The 13,936-nt window shown below is 47.7% G+C and overlaps 2 protein-coding genes across 2 annotated transcripts; one reads left to right on the forward strand and one right to left on the reverse strand.

The window, feature by feature from the left end:
* Positions 1 to 528: 528 nt before the first annotated feature.
* On the reverse strand, positions 529 to 1,739 carry EMWEY_00044260 (sybindin-like family domain-containing protein, putative; the record flags this gene model as incomplete). The annotated part of the gene is made up of 2 exons (XM_013482926.1): positions 529 to 629; positions 1,052 to 1,739. The coding sequence occupies 2 exons, from the start codon at positions 1,737 to 1,739 to the stop codon at positions 529 to 531; spliced, it is 789 nt and encodes a 262-aa protein (XP_013338380.1).
* Positions 1,740 to 3,895: 2,156 nt separating this feature from the next.
* Positions 3,896 to 8,242, forward strand: EMWEY_00044270 (hypothetical protein, conserved; the record flags this gene model as incomplete). Its single annotated transcript, XM_013482927.1, has 5 exons — positions 3,896 to 4,568; positions 5,229 to 5,490; positions 6,010 to 6,158; positions 6,354 to 6,542; positions 7,080 to 8,242. 5 exons carry the CDS (start codon positions 3,896 to 3,898, stop codon positions 8,240 to 8,242), a joined length of 2,436 nt encoding a protein of 811 aa, XP_013338381.1.
* Positions 8,243 to 13,936: the final 5,694 nt, after the last annotated feature.

Here is a 13,936-nt window from a genome sequence, read left to right on the forward strand (position 1 = left end):
CCTAGTAGATGCATATAAGGGGACCAATAAGGAAAAGCAATAGGATCTATTATATATAATAAATAATAAATAAATATAAATAAATCATTATATAAAGAAAAAAAAGGAAAAAAAATTATTAATTTCTTATATATATACCTGCATATACACCCCAATTTATTATTATATAATATTTGCTGCTGCAGCAATAAACGTATACGTAATATATGCAGCAGCAGCAGCAAATATACACGACGCAGCAGCAAACGGATACGTACACCCCAATCTGCTGCTGCTGCTGCTATACGTAATGTTATTCTATCACTCCTGCTGCTGCTGCTGCTGTTGTTGTTGCTGTTGCTGCTGTTGCTGCTGTTGCTGCTGTTGCTGCTGCTGCTGCTGTTGAGTAGGGAGAGGAGATCTGCTGTATTAAGGGAGGGAGAAGGAGGTGTCTCCTTGAGTCTCCTTAGTTTTGCTGCAGCAGCAGCAATTGCTGCTGCTGTTGCTGCTATACGTCTTTGTGCTGCTGCTGCTGCATTTGCTGCAGCATTATCTAATGCAGCAGGATTCTGCTGCAGCAGCAGATGCTGCTGCTGCAGGTGTCTCCTTATATAAGGCAGCAGCACTTCTGCTGCTACGCAGCAAATAACCTTAAAAGGAGACAATGAGGAAGGGACAGCAGCAGCAATTGCTGCTGCTTCTTTATTGATTTGCTGCTGCTGCTGCTGCAGCAGCGCAATAGGCTGTACCGGTGCAACAGTGGTATCTCTATGACCCCTTATTCTGCTGCTGCTGCTCCAACTCGTGCTGCTGTTGCTGTTGCTGCTGCTGCTGCTGCTGCTGCAGGGATGATTTAATCTTGCATGCAGCATAAATATCTTTTTGTCTTCCCTTTTTATTGAATAAAAACCCTCAGATAAGGAAGAAGAATTATATACAAAACTGTGTGTCTCTGCAGCAAGCAGCAGCAGCAAATACAGCAAATTAAATTGCTGCTGCACCCATCCAAGTGCAGCAGCAGCAGCAGCAGATGCAGCACCTGGCTGCAGCAACAAACGCGATACTCTCATACTTCCTCCTTCTCCTCCTACACCTCCTCCTGCTCCTGCTGCTGCTGCTGCTGCTGCTGCTGCTGCTGCTGCTGCTTTTGCTGCTGCTGCTGCCTTAACTAGACGACGCCATAACCATGCAGACACAAAAGAACCCTCTAAGGAACGAAACTGTGTACGCACTCTCTGCTGCTGCTGCTGCTGCTGCTGCTGTTGCTGCTGCTGCTGCTGCTGTTGCTCTACAGCAGCAGCATCATCTGTATTCCTTTCTGTCTCACTGCCCGAAGTACTTGCTGCAGTTGCTTCTGCTGCTGCTGCTGCTGCATCTTCTATTGTTGCTGCTGCTCTTGTTCCTGTTCCTGTTCCTGTTCCTGCTGCAGCAGCAGCAGCAGCAGCAGCAGCACGATTAGCATAGAATTGCTGCAGTGTATTAACACAATGGTATAGGGCTGCATGCAGACCATCTAATAATTTTTGCTGCGCTAATAACTCAAAGAAAGATCCTTGCTGCAGTTGTGCTGCTTGCTGCAGCACTTGCTGCTGACGCAGCAGCATATCTATATGTGGATGCTCCTGTCCTCCTCCTCCTCCAGCAGCAGCACCTGCAGCAGCTGCAGCAGCAGCAGCAGCTGCTGCTGCTGCTGCTGCTGCTGCTGGATGCCCCTCCGGTAACTGCTCATACAGAGACGTCGCGAACGCGTTCTCCGCCATCTTCTCCGCAGCAGCAGCAGCAGCAGCAGCAACAGCAGCAGCAGCAGGAGGAGGAGAATACCCCCCAACAAGTACCACTACTACTACTACTTACAGCAGCAGCAGCAGCAGGAGCAGGAGCAGCAGGAGCAGGAGCAGCAGGAGGAGCTGTCTTGTTTATGAGTCCCAAGAAGGAAGAGAAGAAAGAAATAATTTTAATTGCTGAGAGAAAAGAGGACAATTTATTAATAAATTATTCTTCCCTCCTCCTCCTCCCCCCCTACCACCACCAGCAGCAGCAGCAGCAGGAGCAGCAGCAGCAGCAGCAGCAGCAGGAGGAGGAGGAAGAGGAGGTGCAGGAGATGCAGCAATTGGAGGAGAATATGAATAAAAAGGATTAAGTATAATAATATGAATAAATAAATAAATATAAATAAAATTTAATTCTTTTATTAAATAATTTATATTAGGGGAAGATATACATACAAATCCATAACCTGTATCTGTATATAAATAATGTAATTTATATTCATTTGTACTATAACTATTAAATTTATTCTTATTGTTCCTGTTGCTGCTGCTGATTGTGCTGCTGTTGCTGCTGCTGCTGCTGCTGCTGCTGCTGTTGTTGCTGCTGCTGTTGTTGTTTATTGATGGAGATATTTGCTCACAAAAACGACGCATAGAATAGATTAGACCAGATAATAATCTTATTGTTTGCTGCTCTCTTCTTGTTAATATTATTGATGCATCTCCTCCTCCTCCTGCTGCTGCTCCTGCTGCTGCTCCTGCTGTTGCTGCTGCTGTTGCTGCTCCTGCTGATGATGATGATGATGATGGTTGTGGTGCTGTTGTTGTTGCTGATGATGATGATGATGGATAGTTAGGGATTATGTTGCTGCTACCTCTATGATTATTATTATTATTATTATGTACTAATTGAATTCCTGCTGCTGCTGCTGCTGCTAATGTTGCTGCTGTTGCTGCTGCTGGTGATGATTGGCCTCCTGTTGTTGTTGTTGTTGTTGCTGTTGTTGTTGCTGCTGCAGCTGCTGCAGCAGCAGCAGGATCCTTAGATGCTCTCTTATGTGTATATTGAGCGACAAATATGCAGCGATTTCTATGAAATATGTAAAAAGAATAAATCATTTTGCTGCTGCTGCTGCTGCTGCTGCTGTTGCTGCTGCTGTTGCTGCTGCTGTTGCTGCTGTTGTTGCTGTTGTTGTTGCTGCTGCTGCTGCAACAGATTCCCTACTAACAGAAATGACACAAAGACGTGGGGTTAATAAACAGGTACTAAAGGAAAAAGACACCAGCTGCTGCAGCAAGAGCAGCAACAACTGCAGCAGCAGCAATTTGCTCCTCCTGTTGCAGTACACGTTGCGTCTGCTGCTATCTGCTGCTGCTATTGATTAAATAATAATAATAATAAATAAATAACACCTTATATATCTGTCTGTGTAAAGAGAAAAGGGAGGAAATGTTCCTTATTATAGACAAGCAGCTGCGGCAGCTGCTGCTGCTGCTGCTGCTATTGCTGCTGCTCTTGAACAATCAGCAGCAGCAGCTGCTGCTGCAACAGCAGCAAGAATAAGTAAACAGAGACAGATAGTTATATTTATTTTATTTATTTCTTTTTTATTTATTGTCTACATTGAGACACGAAGCCCCAGGCAGCAGCACGAGCGCCGACTGCTGCTGCTGCTGCTGCTGCTGCTGCTGTTGTTGTTGTTGTTGCAGCCCCTAAGGTTGGACCAGCAGCAGCAGCAGCAGCAGCTGCAGCAGCTGCTGCTGCTGCATGCATGCAAAAACGATCGATCTAAGTTATTTTGTCTTGACGCTTTCAAAGTAACAGCGAATTCTTTCTCTCTGCTTGTTTGCTGCAGCAGCAAAAACAGCAACAGCAGCAACAGCAGCAACAGCAGCAGCAGCAGCAGCAGCAGCGGGGTCTGCAGCAGCAACACAGGCCCATACGCACTTACATTTTAATGTTAGGAACTGACAAAACAAACTTTAGACCTTTCTGGTGTATGTGTGCCTGCTGCTGCTGCAGCTAAGCAGCAGCAGCAGCAGGAGCAGCAGGAGCAGCAGCCACTTGGGGCCCCTCCTCCATATATCCTGCTCTTACATCGAAGGGAGCAGCAGCAGCTGCTGCTGCAACAGCAGCAGCTGCAATAATGGCGCCCCCTGTGCTCTCTGCATGCGTCCTGGAGGAGGAGGAGGACCAGCGACTACTGCAGCAGCAGCAGCAGCAGCTGCAGCAGCAGCAGCAGCTGGAGGAGCCTGTGCCTCTTATAAGTGGGGCGTCGTTGCGTCGTAGAGACAGGGCGCCTGCTGCAGCAGCAGCAGCAGCACAAACACCATCAACAGCACTAGGGAGCAGCAGCAGCAGCAGCAGCAGCAGCAGCATATCTGGCAGTCGTGCGGGTTGGTCTACCCTACAGCAGCAGCAGCAGCAGCAGCAGCAGCAGCGTCGTACGCAGCAGCAGCAGCAGCAGGACGGTAAGATATTGCTGCCTTATAAGACAATAGCAGCAGCAGATACAGCGCAGCAGTGCAGGGCCTTTGGTCTGCCCCTACCTTCTCTTAATTCTGCTGCAGCAGATGCAGCAGCAGCAACAGCAACAGCAGCAGCAGCACGAGCTGCACGGGGTGCAGCAGCAGCAGCAGAGCCACCTTCGTCTGCTGCTGCTGCTGCCGCTGCGGCTGCCTACCTGTCTCCTGGTGCTGCACCTCCCCCTTATGTGAGCTGCTTAGGAGGTGTCAGCAGCAGCAGCAGCAGCAGCAAGCTACCGGGTCTGCAGCAGCAACAGCAGCAGCAGCCTCTTGCTTCTGCTGCGCTGCAGCGATGTATTCAAGGTGTCTCCTTTTTAGGTTTGTCTCCTTTTGCTGCTGCAGCAGAGACAGCAGCAGCATTTATTAATCTCTGCATGCAAGAGACATCTGCTGCTGATCTGCTGCTGCTGCAGGGTGCTGCTTCCTTTGGGGGCCCAGCAACCCTGCAACTGCAGCGGCTGCTGCTGCGTCTGCTGCAGCAGCTGCAGCAGCAGCAGCATGCAGCATTTACCCTACCCTGTAGGCTGCTGTCTTTGCTGCTGCCTGCTGCAGCACGAAACAGTCTACATGCTGTGCTGCAGCTGCTGCTGCCATGGCGCCGTCAGCAGCAGCAGCAGCAGCTACACTGCAGCAAGTATGGGGCACTAACGTTAGCACTAGGACCTGCCTGTAGCTTGCAGCAGAAGCAGCAGCAGCAGCAGCAGCAGCAGCAGTTCGGGTTCTCCTTGCTGCAGCAGCAGCTGCCTACTAGGAAGCAGCAACTCTGCTTGTTTGTTGCTGATGGCTGCAGCAGCAAAAGAAGTTGCGATGTAGATAAAGGAGGATGTGTTGCTATAACTGCTACTTCTGCTGCTGCTGCTGCTGGCGGGCAGCAGCAGCAGCAGCAGCAGCAGCAGCAGCAGCAGCAGGTGCTGCTGGGTAGTGCCCCACACGATCCTTTGGTGCTGCACTCAGGGGAGGCAGATTCCTTAGCAGAGTTGCTGCTGGAGCCTCCTCCGCAGCAGCGCAGCAGCAGGAACAGCAGCAGCAGCAGCAACAGCAACAGCAGCAGCAGCAGCAGCAGCAGCAGCAAGTGCCGCAGTGTCTGCTGCGCTCTGTTTCTATACGATCAAGGAGACAAGGATATGTCTCCTCGTTTGCTGCTGTCTTATTCCGATGGTTTGCTGCAGTTGCTGCAGCAGCAGCAGCCTTCTGCTGCAGCATCAGCAGCAGCATGGTGGGGCAATATGAACAGCAGCAGCAACAGCAACAGCAGCAGCAGCAGCAGCAGCAGCAGCAATTGGGGTGTATGTACACCTGAATGTGGCAATTGGGTAGAAGTTTGGCGTGATTGGTTTAGTCCTCCCCTTGATGATCTTTTCTTGCTTCCTTCTCCTACTAGCAGCAGCTACTGCAGCAGCAGCAGCAGCAGCAGCAGCATATACTGCAGCAGCAGCAGCAGCAGCAGCAGCATTAATTGGTGTGCTGCATCACCATTAGTATGTGGCAGCAGCAAGACAGGTATAACATTATTTTATCCCCTTAATTTAGGGTGTACGTACACCCCACCATCTTGCTGCTGTATTTCTTCCTTCTCTCTCTTTGGTATAAAAGAGTACCTAATAGGGCATAAGCAGGTTGCTGCTGCTGCTGCTGCTCCTACCCTTAGTAGCAGCAGCAGCTGCTGCAGCAGCACGGGCTGCAGCAACAGCAGCAGCAGCAACAACGGTTCCTGCTGTGTTGCTGTACTCAGCAGCAAGGGACTACTCGTGCTGCAGCAACTGCAGCACAGGGCAGAGGATTCTTTGCTGCTAGGGGGGCCCCCTGTGTCTCTATTAGGTGTATCTAAGCTGCCTCTTGCTGCTGCTGCTGCTGCTGCTACTGCAGCAGCAGCAGCAAGAGGGGGTAAGGTGTATCTACAGCGATGTGAGGGTATGCGCTGCTTGCTGCTAGGTATACAGGGAAGCAACAGCATCTACTTAATTGGTTTCTCTGCTGCTGATGACTGCAGCAGCAGCAGCAGCAGCAGCAGCTTCCTTGCTGCTGCAGCAACTTTCCTGCGCAGTGTCTCTCGCTGCTTGCTGCTGCCTTTCTTACCAGGTGTACATACAAAACATCCATATAAGAAGCAGCTAAAGCAGCAGCAGCGCAGGCAGCACCAACAGCAGCAGCAGCAGCAGCAGCAGCAGTATATGAAGCAGCAGCAGCTGCAGCAGCAGCAACAGCAGCAGCAGCAGCAGCTGGTTGGCTTCTGTATTGCGTGGCAGATGCCGCGATCTATCCGTATTGGTACTTCCCCAATAGCTGCAGCAACATCTACTGCTGCTGCTGCTGCTGCTGCAGCAGCAGCAGCAACAGCAGGAGTGCAGCAGCAGGAAGTAGGGGAGTTGGAGTGTCTTGGTGTAATAGAAGACACAGCAAGAGGTCTTTGTTTTGTTGCTGTTGCTGCTGCTGCATGTCCTGAGGTGCTGCTGTTTTGCTGCAGCTTCCCTCCTGTACCACAGCAGCAGCAGCAGCACCTGTTGCTGCAGCAGCAGCAGCAGCAGCAGCAGCTATATGGTGGGGTTGACCTATGGCGCAGCAGCGCCTCCCTTCGCTATAGACTTAAGCCTCCTGTCTATGGCGCTCGTGCTACAGGGTTAACTTTCTTAGGCAGCAGCAGCAGCAGCAGCAGCAGCAGCAGCAGCAGCAGCAGCAGCAAGCCGCTGCTGCTGGCTGTAAGATGGGGTTTAAGATGTCCTGCAGCAGCAACAGCAGCAGCAGCAAAAGGAGACACAGAGTTATTATCTGTTGCTGTTTGCTTCTATTCTCTTGCTGCTGCTGCAGGGTCTCCTTTGCTGCTGCTGTGGGAGCCAGCAGCAGCAATGCCTTCTCTTAGGGGCTCCTTCTTACAGAGCCAGCAGCAGCAGCTGCAGCAGCAGCAGCAGCAGCAGCAATTGCTGCTGCAGCAGACACCGTCTCTGTACTCCGTTGGTAGCAGCGCAACACGCACTGACCCGTTGCTGCTGCAGCAAAGCAGCAGCAAGCTGCCTCTATTAGGCAGCAGCAGCAGCAGCAGCTTGCTGCTGTCTAACACAGCAGCAGCAGATCCTGCATTTAGTAAGCGTGTCTTTGGGGGCAGCGGGGGCTTAACGAATTCTCTGCTGCAGCGGCAGCAGCAGCAGCAGCAGCAGCTGACGCACCTATCGCAGCAGCTGCTGCTGCAGCAGCAACCCGCAGATCCAATGTCAAGCTTAGGGCTACTAGGATTGAGCAGCAGCAGCAGCAGCAGCAGCAGCAGCAGCGCTGCTCTAGACAATGCCCGGAAGCAGCAGCAGCTACTGCTGCAGCAGCAGCAGCTGCTGCAGCAGCAGCAGCAATTGTTAGGGATGAATCGTCTAGGGTACAGGCAGCGTTTGCTGCAGCAGCAGCAGCAGCAGGATCAGCTGCAGCAATGGCAGCGCCGTCGTGCACAAGAGCAGCTGCTGCAGCAGCTGCAGCAGCAGCAATTGCTGCAGCAGCAAGCGGATGCGTTCCCTCTTGGTGCTGCAGCAGGGCCTGATTTAGAGCTCTTCCCTCCTTATAACAGAGCAGCAACAGCAGCAACAGGAGCAGCAGCAGCAGCAGCAGCAGCAGCAGCAGGGCCTCTAGGAGACCCCTTGTGGGGTCTTACGTCCTCTGCCTTCCCCTTAAGGAGACGCTTGCTGCCTGTTATACGGCAGCAGCCGTATCAGCTGCTGCAGCAGCCCCTGCAGCAGCAGCCGCTGCAGCAGCAGCAGCAGCAGCGGCAGCCGCTGCTGCTGCAGCAAAGCAGCCGCTGGGGTTCTTTTGTTCCTGCTGCAGCAACAGCATACGGAAGAGCAGCAGAGCCTCTATGGCCATCTAGATTAGCTTCCTCTTTTGCTGCTGCTGGCAGCAGCAGCAGCAGCAGCAGAGTTGCCAATACACCCGAAAGAGGCCTGCTGTCTATGCAGCAAGACCAATGGTCACCATCCCTCTCTTCTTATTAAAACTTCTTACTATATTGCATGCATGCATGCACTGCTGCTGTGACAGCAGCGGGAAGCTGTTTGCATACAAACTTTATGGGGGAAACCCTTCAATGATATACACTAACTTTATATTGCATGCTCTTGCTGCTGCTGCTGTTGTTGCTGCTGCTGCTGCTGTTGTTGTTGTTGCTGCTGCTGTTGCTGCTGCTGCTTCTGCTGCTGCTAGATAAACAGAGAGCTAAGGGCCTTTATTTAAATACACTAAAGGAGACACCTAACGGACTAAGGGTATATATAGCGACAAGAGCAGCAGCAACAGCAGCAGCAGCAGCAGCAGCAGCAGCAGCAACAGCAGCAGCAGCAAGATAGCTAAATCTAAGTGTAGAAGAATTAAAACAAATAAAAGGAGACACTAAAAAATTAAACCAACATCAATAGGTCTGTCCCTTTTCTTGCTGCTGCTGCTGGTGGTGCTAGCAGCAGCAGCAACAGCAGCAGCAGGAGGTGCTGCTGCTACTACTCCAGCAGCAGCAGACACATGCAGCTAGCTAGCTAGCTAGCTAGCCATAGGAGTCCGTCGTTGCGGTTGCTGCTGCTGTGTGTGTATCCAACAAACAGGACTGCAGCAGCAGCAGCAACTGCTGCTGCTGTTGCTGCTGCTGCTGCTGCTGCTATCGTCTACTATGTTGCTGCTGCAGCTTAGTTCTAGCAGCAATATACAGCAGCAAATCAGCAAACCATAGCTGCATGCGCAGCAAGAAGATCGTCAGCAGCAACTCTATGCGCAGCAGCAGCAAACGTATACAACTCCATACACTCATATATACCCAAGGTGCCTGTACTGGTGCTGCTGCTGCTGCTGCTGCTGGTGCTGCAGTTGCTGGTGTGGTTGCTGCTGCTGGTGCTCCAGCAGCAGCAGCAGCAGCAGCTACTGCTGCTGCTGTCTTATGCAAAGACCTGTATAGAAGTCGAGAGGCTACTGTTAGCCCAGAAGAACTAGGACTAGACAAGCTGCTGCTGCTGCTGCTGCTGCTGCCGCTGCTGCTGCTCCTGCTGCAGCTGCAGCAGCTGCAGCTTCTGCTGCTGCTGCTGCTGCTGCTGCTGCTGTATATTGTATCAGCCAGGCGGGGTATATTGTTGTGTTTTTGCTGCTGTAGAGGTCCACATAAGGAGTGCAGCAGCAGAGGATATTGTTGACATAGTTGTGCTGCTCTTTGTTGCTGCTGCTGCAGCAGCAGGAGCTGCTGCTGCTGCAGCGGGCCTGGTGGCTCCCCATGCTGTCCCCTATAAGCAGCAAGAGGGTCTCCTTGCTGCTGCCCATTAACAATAACCATTTGTGTATATAAATCCTCTAATGGATCCCTTAATTGCATGCCCCCTCCAGCAGCAGCAGCAGGTGCTGCTGCTGCTGCTGCTGCAACAGATTCACTGCTGCTGCTGCTGCTGCTGCTGCTGCTGCTGCTGCGTCTGCTGGTCCAAGAAGCATAGGTAGGGTACTCAGAGGCAACAGGTAAATTAAGAGAATCTTTGCCAGGTAATTCATACCATCTAGGTGCTACTCCTCTCTCCCTTCTCTTCTTCTTCTTGCTGCTGCTGCTGCTGCTGCTGCTGCTGCTGCTGCTGTTGCTGCTGTTGCTGCTGTTGCTGTCTGTATTGTTAGTATTGAGTCCTTGTTCTGCATGAATATCTCCTCCCCCCTCTCCTGCTGCTGCTGCATTTTGTGTTGCAGGAGGAGGAGGAGGAGTAGCAGCAGCAGCAGCAGCAGCAGCAGCAGCAGAATTAGCAGCAAGAAATAGTTGACATTCTTGTAGCTTTTGCTGCAGGAGATCGTCCCTTATTTGCATGCCTTTGCATGCAGAATTAGCCATGATTAATAAGAATAATTTATTGTCTCCTTTTATTTGTTTATTTATTCCCCTTAATAAATACTGCATCCTTAGTATCCATAAAATATCCATAGGCAGCAACTGCAGCACAGCAGCAACTGCAGCAGCAGCAGACATACTATATTGTTGTATTATTCCTCCTTCTTCTTCTTCTCCTCCTTCTCCTTCTCCTGTTGTTGCTGCTCCTGCTGTTGTTGTTGCTCCTGCTGCTGTTGTTGTTCCTGATGTTGACGAAGAAGAGGGGGGGCCCCCCAATGCCTCTAGTACCCTTTTACGATCCTGTGCATGCAAGGGGGCCCCTAGTTGTGTCTTGAGTCCTATCTGTGGTCTATGAGTAAGTAATAAGGATAATATATCTAGTACTGTGTCTTGGTCTAATTTAATTATATTCCTGCTGCTGCTGCTGCTGCTGCTGCTGTTGCTGCTGCTGCTGCTGCTGCTGCTGCTGCTGGTAAGGAGGAGGGTAGGGTCTGTATAGATAGGATTAATACCTTGTCCTTTTATCCATAGGAGTATATTTTTCCATAGAGGTTGTTGCTGCATTTGTTGCATGATTTGCTGCTGTTGCTGCTGCTGCTGCTGATATAATTGTATATATTTATTAATACCTAATAAATATAATGCATGTCTTGCTTCTTGTATATTATTTAATAATAAATATAAATATAAATAATTATAATATACACGGAAGGAAGGAGACAAACGTCTATACATACCATGATCTAATAATACTATTTGTAGTTCGTATTCATCATCATCCTTGCTGCTGCTGCTGCTGTTGCTGCTGCTGTTGCTGCTGCTGCTGCTGTTAATTGTTGTACTAATGTTGTTGGGGTTGTATACAGGTAATATATTATTATAATAATTATTATTATGTATATAATTATATTTTTGTTGATGTAATAACATTTGTTGTTCTTGTTCTTGTATAAATAATTCTTCCTGCTGCTGTTGCTGCTGCTGCTGCTGCTGCTGCTGCTGCTGCTGCAGCTCCTTCTTTTTTATCTTTCTTATTAATATATTACCTGGATGAGGATCACAATGTACAAGACCATGTACATGCAACATATCCCCAAAGACAGACAACAATAAATATGCTAATTTATTCCTATCTATACTATTCTTGCTGCTGCTGCTGCTGCATTTGCTGCTGCACTTGCTGCTGCTGCTGCTGCTGCTATTATTATTATTATTATTATTATTAATAAGAGAATCTAATTGATTAAGTTTATATCCATCAATATATTCCATGGTAATAATTTTATCAGTAGTAAGAGACCAATCTATCCATGGTATATATAATTGGGGTGTATAGGCAGCTAATATCCTTTTTATTCTTATACAATTATATGCTTCTTGTAGGAAAAATAATTCATGAATAATATTATAATTAAATAAATAAATAATAAAAGAAATAGGATAAGAATAAGGAAAAAAAAAAGAAGAAATATAAGAAAATATACGTAACTGCAGCAAATCTATATAACTGCAGCGCAGCAGCAGCGGCCGCTGCACCTTAACAGCAACAGCAGCAGAATCTTTTCTTCTTTTTGCCCAATGTACCTGAGCAAGACTAGCTGCTGCTGCTGCATGCATATCTATTTCTATAAAAAAAGATGACCAATGGTTACCTAGCTCCTTATTAATTAATTTATCTATATATATAAAATTTATACGTTTTATATCATCATATATATATTTACGTAATTTTTTTGTATATATACAAGGAAATATATGTATATATTTACATGTACATATATATTGTCCTAATTTTGTATATATACCACCATTTATATTACATATATATAATAATCTATTTGCTCCCCTATTATGTACATTATTTATTTTTTCTTCTTCTTTTTTCCTTAATTTATTCAATTTATTTATTATACGTTCTTCTTCTTCTATATATAATCTTGTTCGTTTATCTCCTGCTGCTGCTGCTGCTGCTGTTGCTGTTGTTGTTGTTGCTGTTGCTGCTGTTGTTGATGATTCTTTTGATGTATCTTTTGCTGTGTCTGTTGTTGTTGCTGCTGCTGCTGTTGCTGTTGCTGTTGCTGCTGCTGCTGCTGCTGTTTGTTGTTGTTGCTGTTGCTGTTGTTGCTGTTGTAGGTATTGTGTAGCAGCAATATGTGCTGCATGTGCTGCTGCTGCTGCTGCAGCAGCAAGTTGTTGCTGTCTTATATTAATAATATCTATATATATAAATACTAATTTATAATCTATTAAGGAAATAAATAAATAAATAAATGTTCTTATGAATCTTATCCATCCCTGTACACCCCAATTCATCATTTGCTGCAGTATACTCTTTTCCTCTAATATATTTATTATATTGCTGCTGCTGCTGCTGCTGCTGCTGCTGCTGCTGCTGCTGCTGCTGCTGAATAAGGAGAAAGAAGGTATATAAGATAATAATTCATATTTGCTGCAGTAATTACTTATTTCTTTATATATATTTGCTGCTGCTGCTGTTATATTTATATATATAGGTTGCTGCTGCACCTCCTGCAGCAGTTGCTGCAGTTGCTGCTGTACACGAAGCAACAATTGCTGCTGCTGCTGCTGCTGCTGCTCCTGCTGCTCCTCCTCAGCATCTCTTTCTTCCTCTAATAATTCATAAAAAGGATCATTTATAAATAAATTAATTATTGCTGCAGCAGCAGCAGCAATTGCTGCTCCTCTTATTATCCATCTCTTACGTCCTTTCTTCTTTTTCTTCCTGCTGCTGCTGCTGATGGTGCTGCTGATGGTGGGGTGTATAGGCAGCTCATTAGCATATGTCTGTAACAGTTCTGGGGTTATGCTGCTGCTGCTGCTGCTGCTGCTGTTGCTGCTGCTGCTTTTTATGACCTTTTCTTCATATTGTCTATTCTTAAGAAAAGAAGAAAAAAAACAACAAAATGATGGGGGGGCCCCTATACACCCCAAGGGGGGCCCCCTAGATAAACAATTTAATTTATAAGGAATAAATGACCCAATGCTGTTGTGCTGTTGGACTCTCTGCTGCTGCTGCTGCTCTTGCTGCTGTTGCTGCTGCTGATGCTGCTGCACCCTACCCCCCGATAAGACTGCAGCAACTGGGGGACCCCAAGGGGCCCCCAAGGGGTTGTGTTGGGGGCCCCTAAGAGTATATAGGGGGGCCCCCCTAAATATATATAAATAGGGGAAGCGGTAAGAAAAAGGATCTCCTATAGACACTGCAGCACCAGTTGTTAATAAACGGGGTCTGCACATGGCAGCAGCAGCTGCAGCAGCTGCAGCAGCTGCTGCAGCTGCAGCTGCAGCAGCAACAGCTGCAGCAGAAGCTACAGCAAACGCTGCAACAAAACGCTCATGCAGCAAGAGCTGCTGCTGCAGCAGCTGCAGCAGCAGCTGCAGCAGCTAATATCCTCCTTGTTGTGTGTTGCTGTTGCTGTTGTTGTTGCTGCTGCTGCTGCTGCAGAGGGGAGGTGCAGCGGCTGCAGCAGGCAGCAGCAAAAGGGTAAGAAATATTATATTATATACCTATAAAAGGATAACTAGATCATAAGAATAATTAATAATAAAAAAGAGCAGCAAGAAGGTAGCTGAGGTGTATATACACCGTAAATATATATATAAATATAATATAAAAAAAAAGAAGAATATTTATATAATTAGGGTTTATTAGGGTTTATTAGGGTTTATTAGGGTTTAGGGTTTAATTAGGGTTTAGGGTTTAATTAGGGTTTAGGGTTTGTCGGTAGCGGTATAACTACTCCCCTATACCCTAAAAGAATAAATAAGAAGAAAAAAAAAAAGAAAAAAAAAAAGAAAAAAAAAAAAAAAAAAAAAAAAAAAAAAG

Source organism: Eimeria maxima, genomic scaffold, assembly GCF_000499605.1.
Source record: "Eimeria maxima Weybridge genomic scaffold, Emw_scaff845, whole genome shotgun sequence".
Taxonomy (NCBI): domain Eukaryota; phylum Apicomplexa; class Conoidasida; order Eucoccidiorida; family Eimeriidae; genus Eimeria; species Eimeria maxima.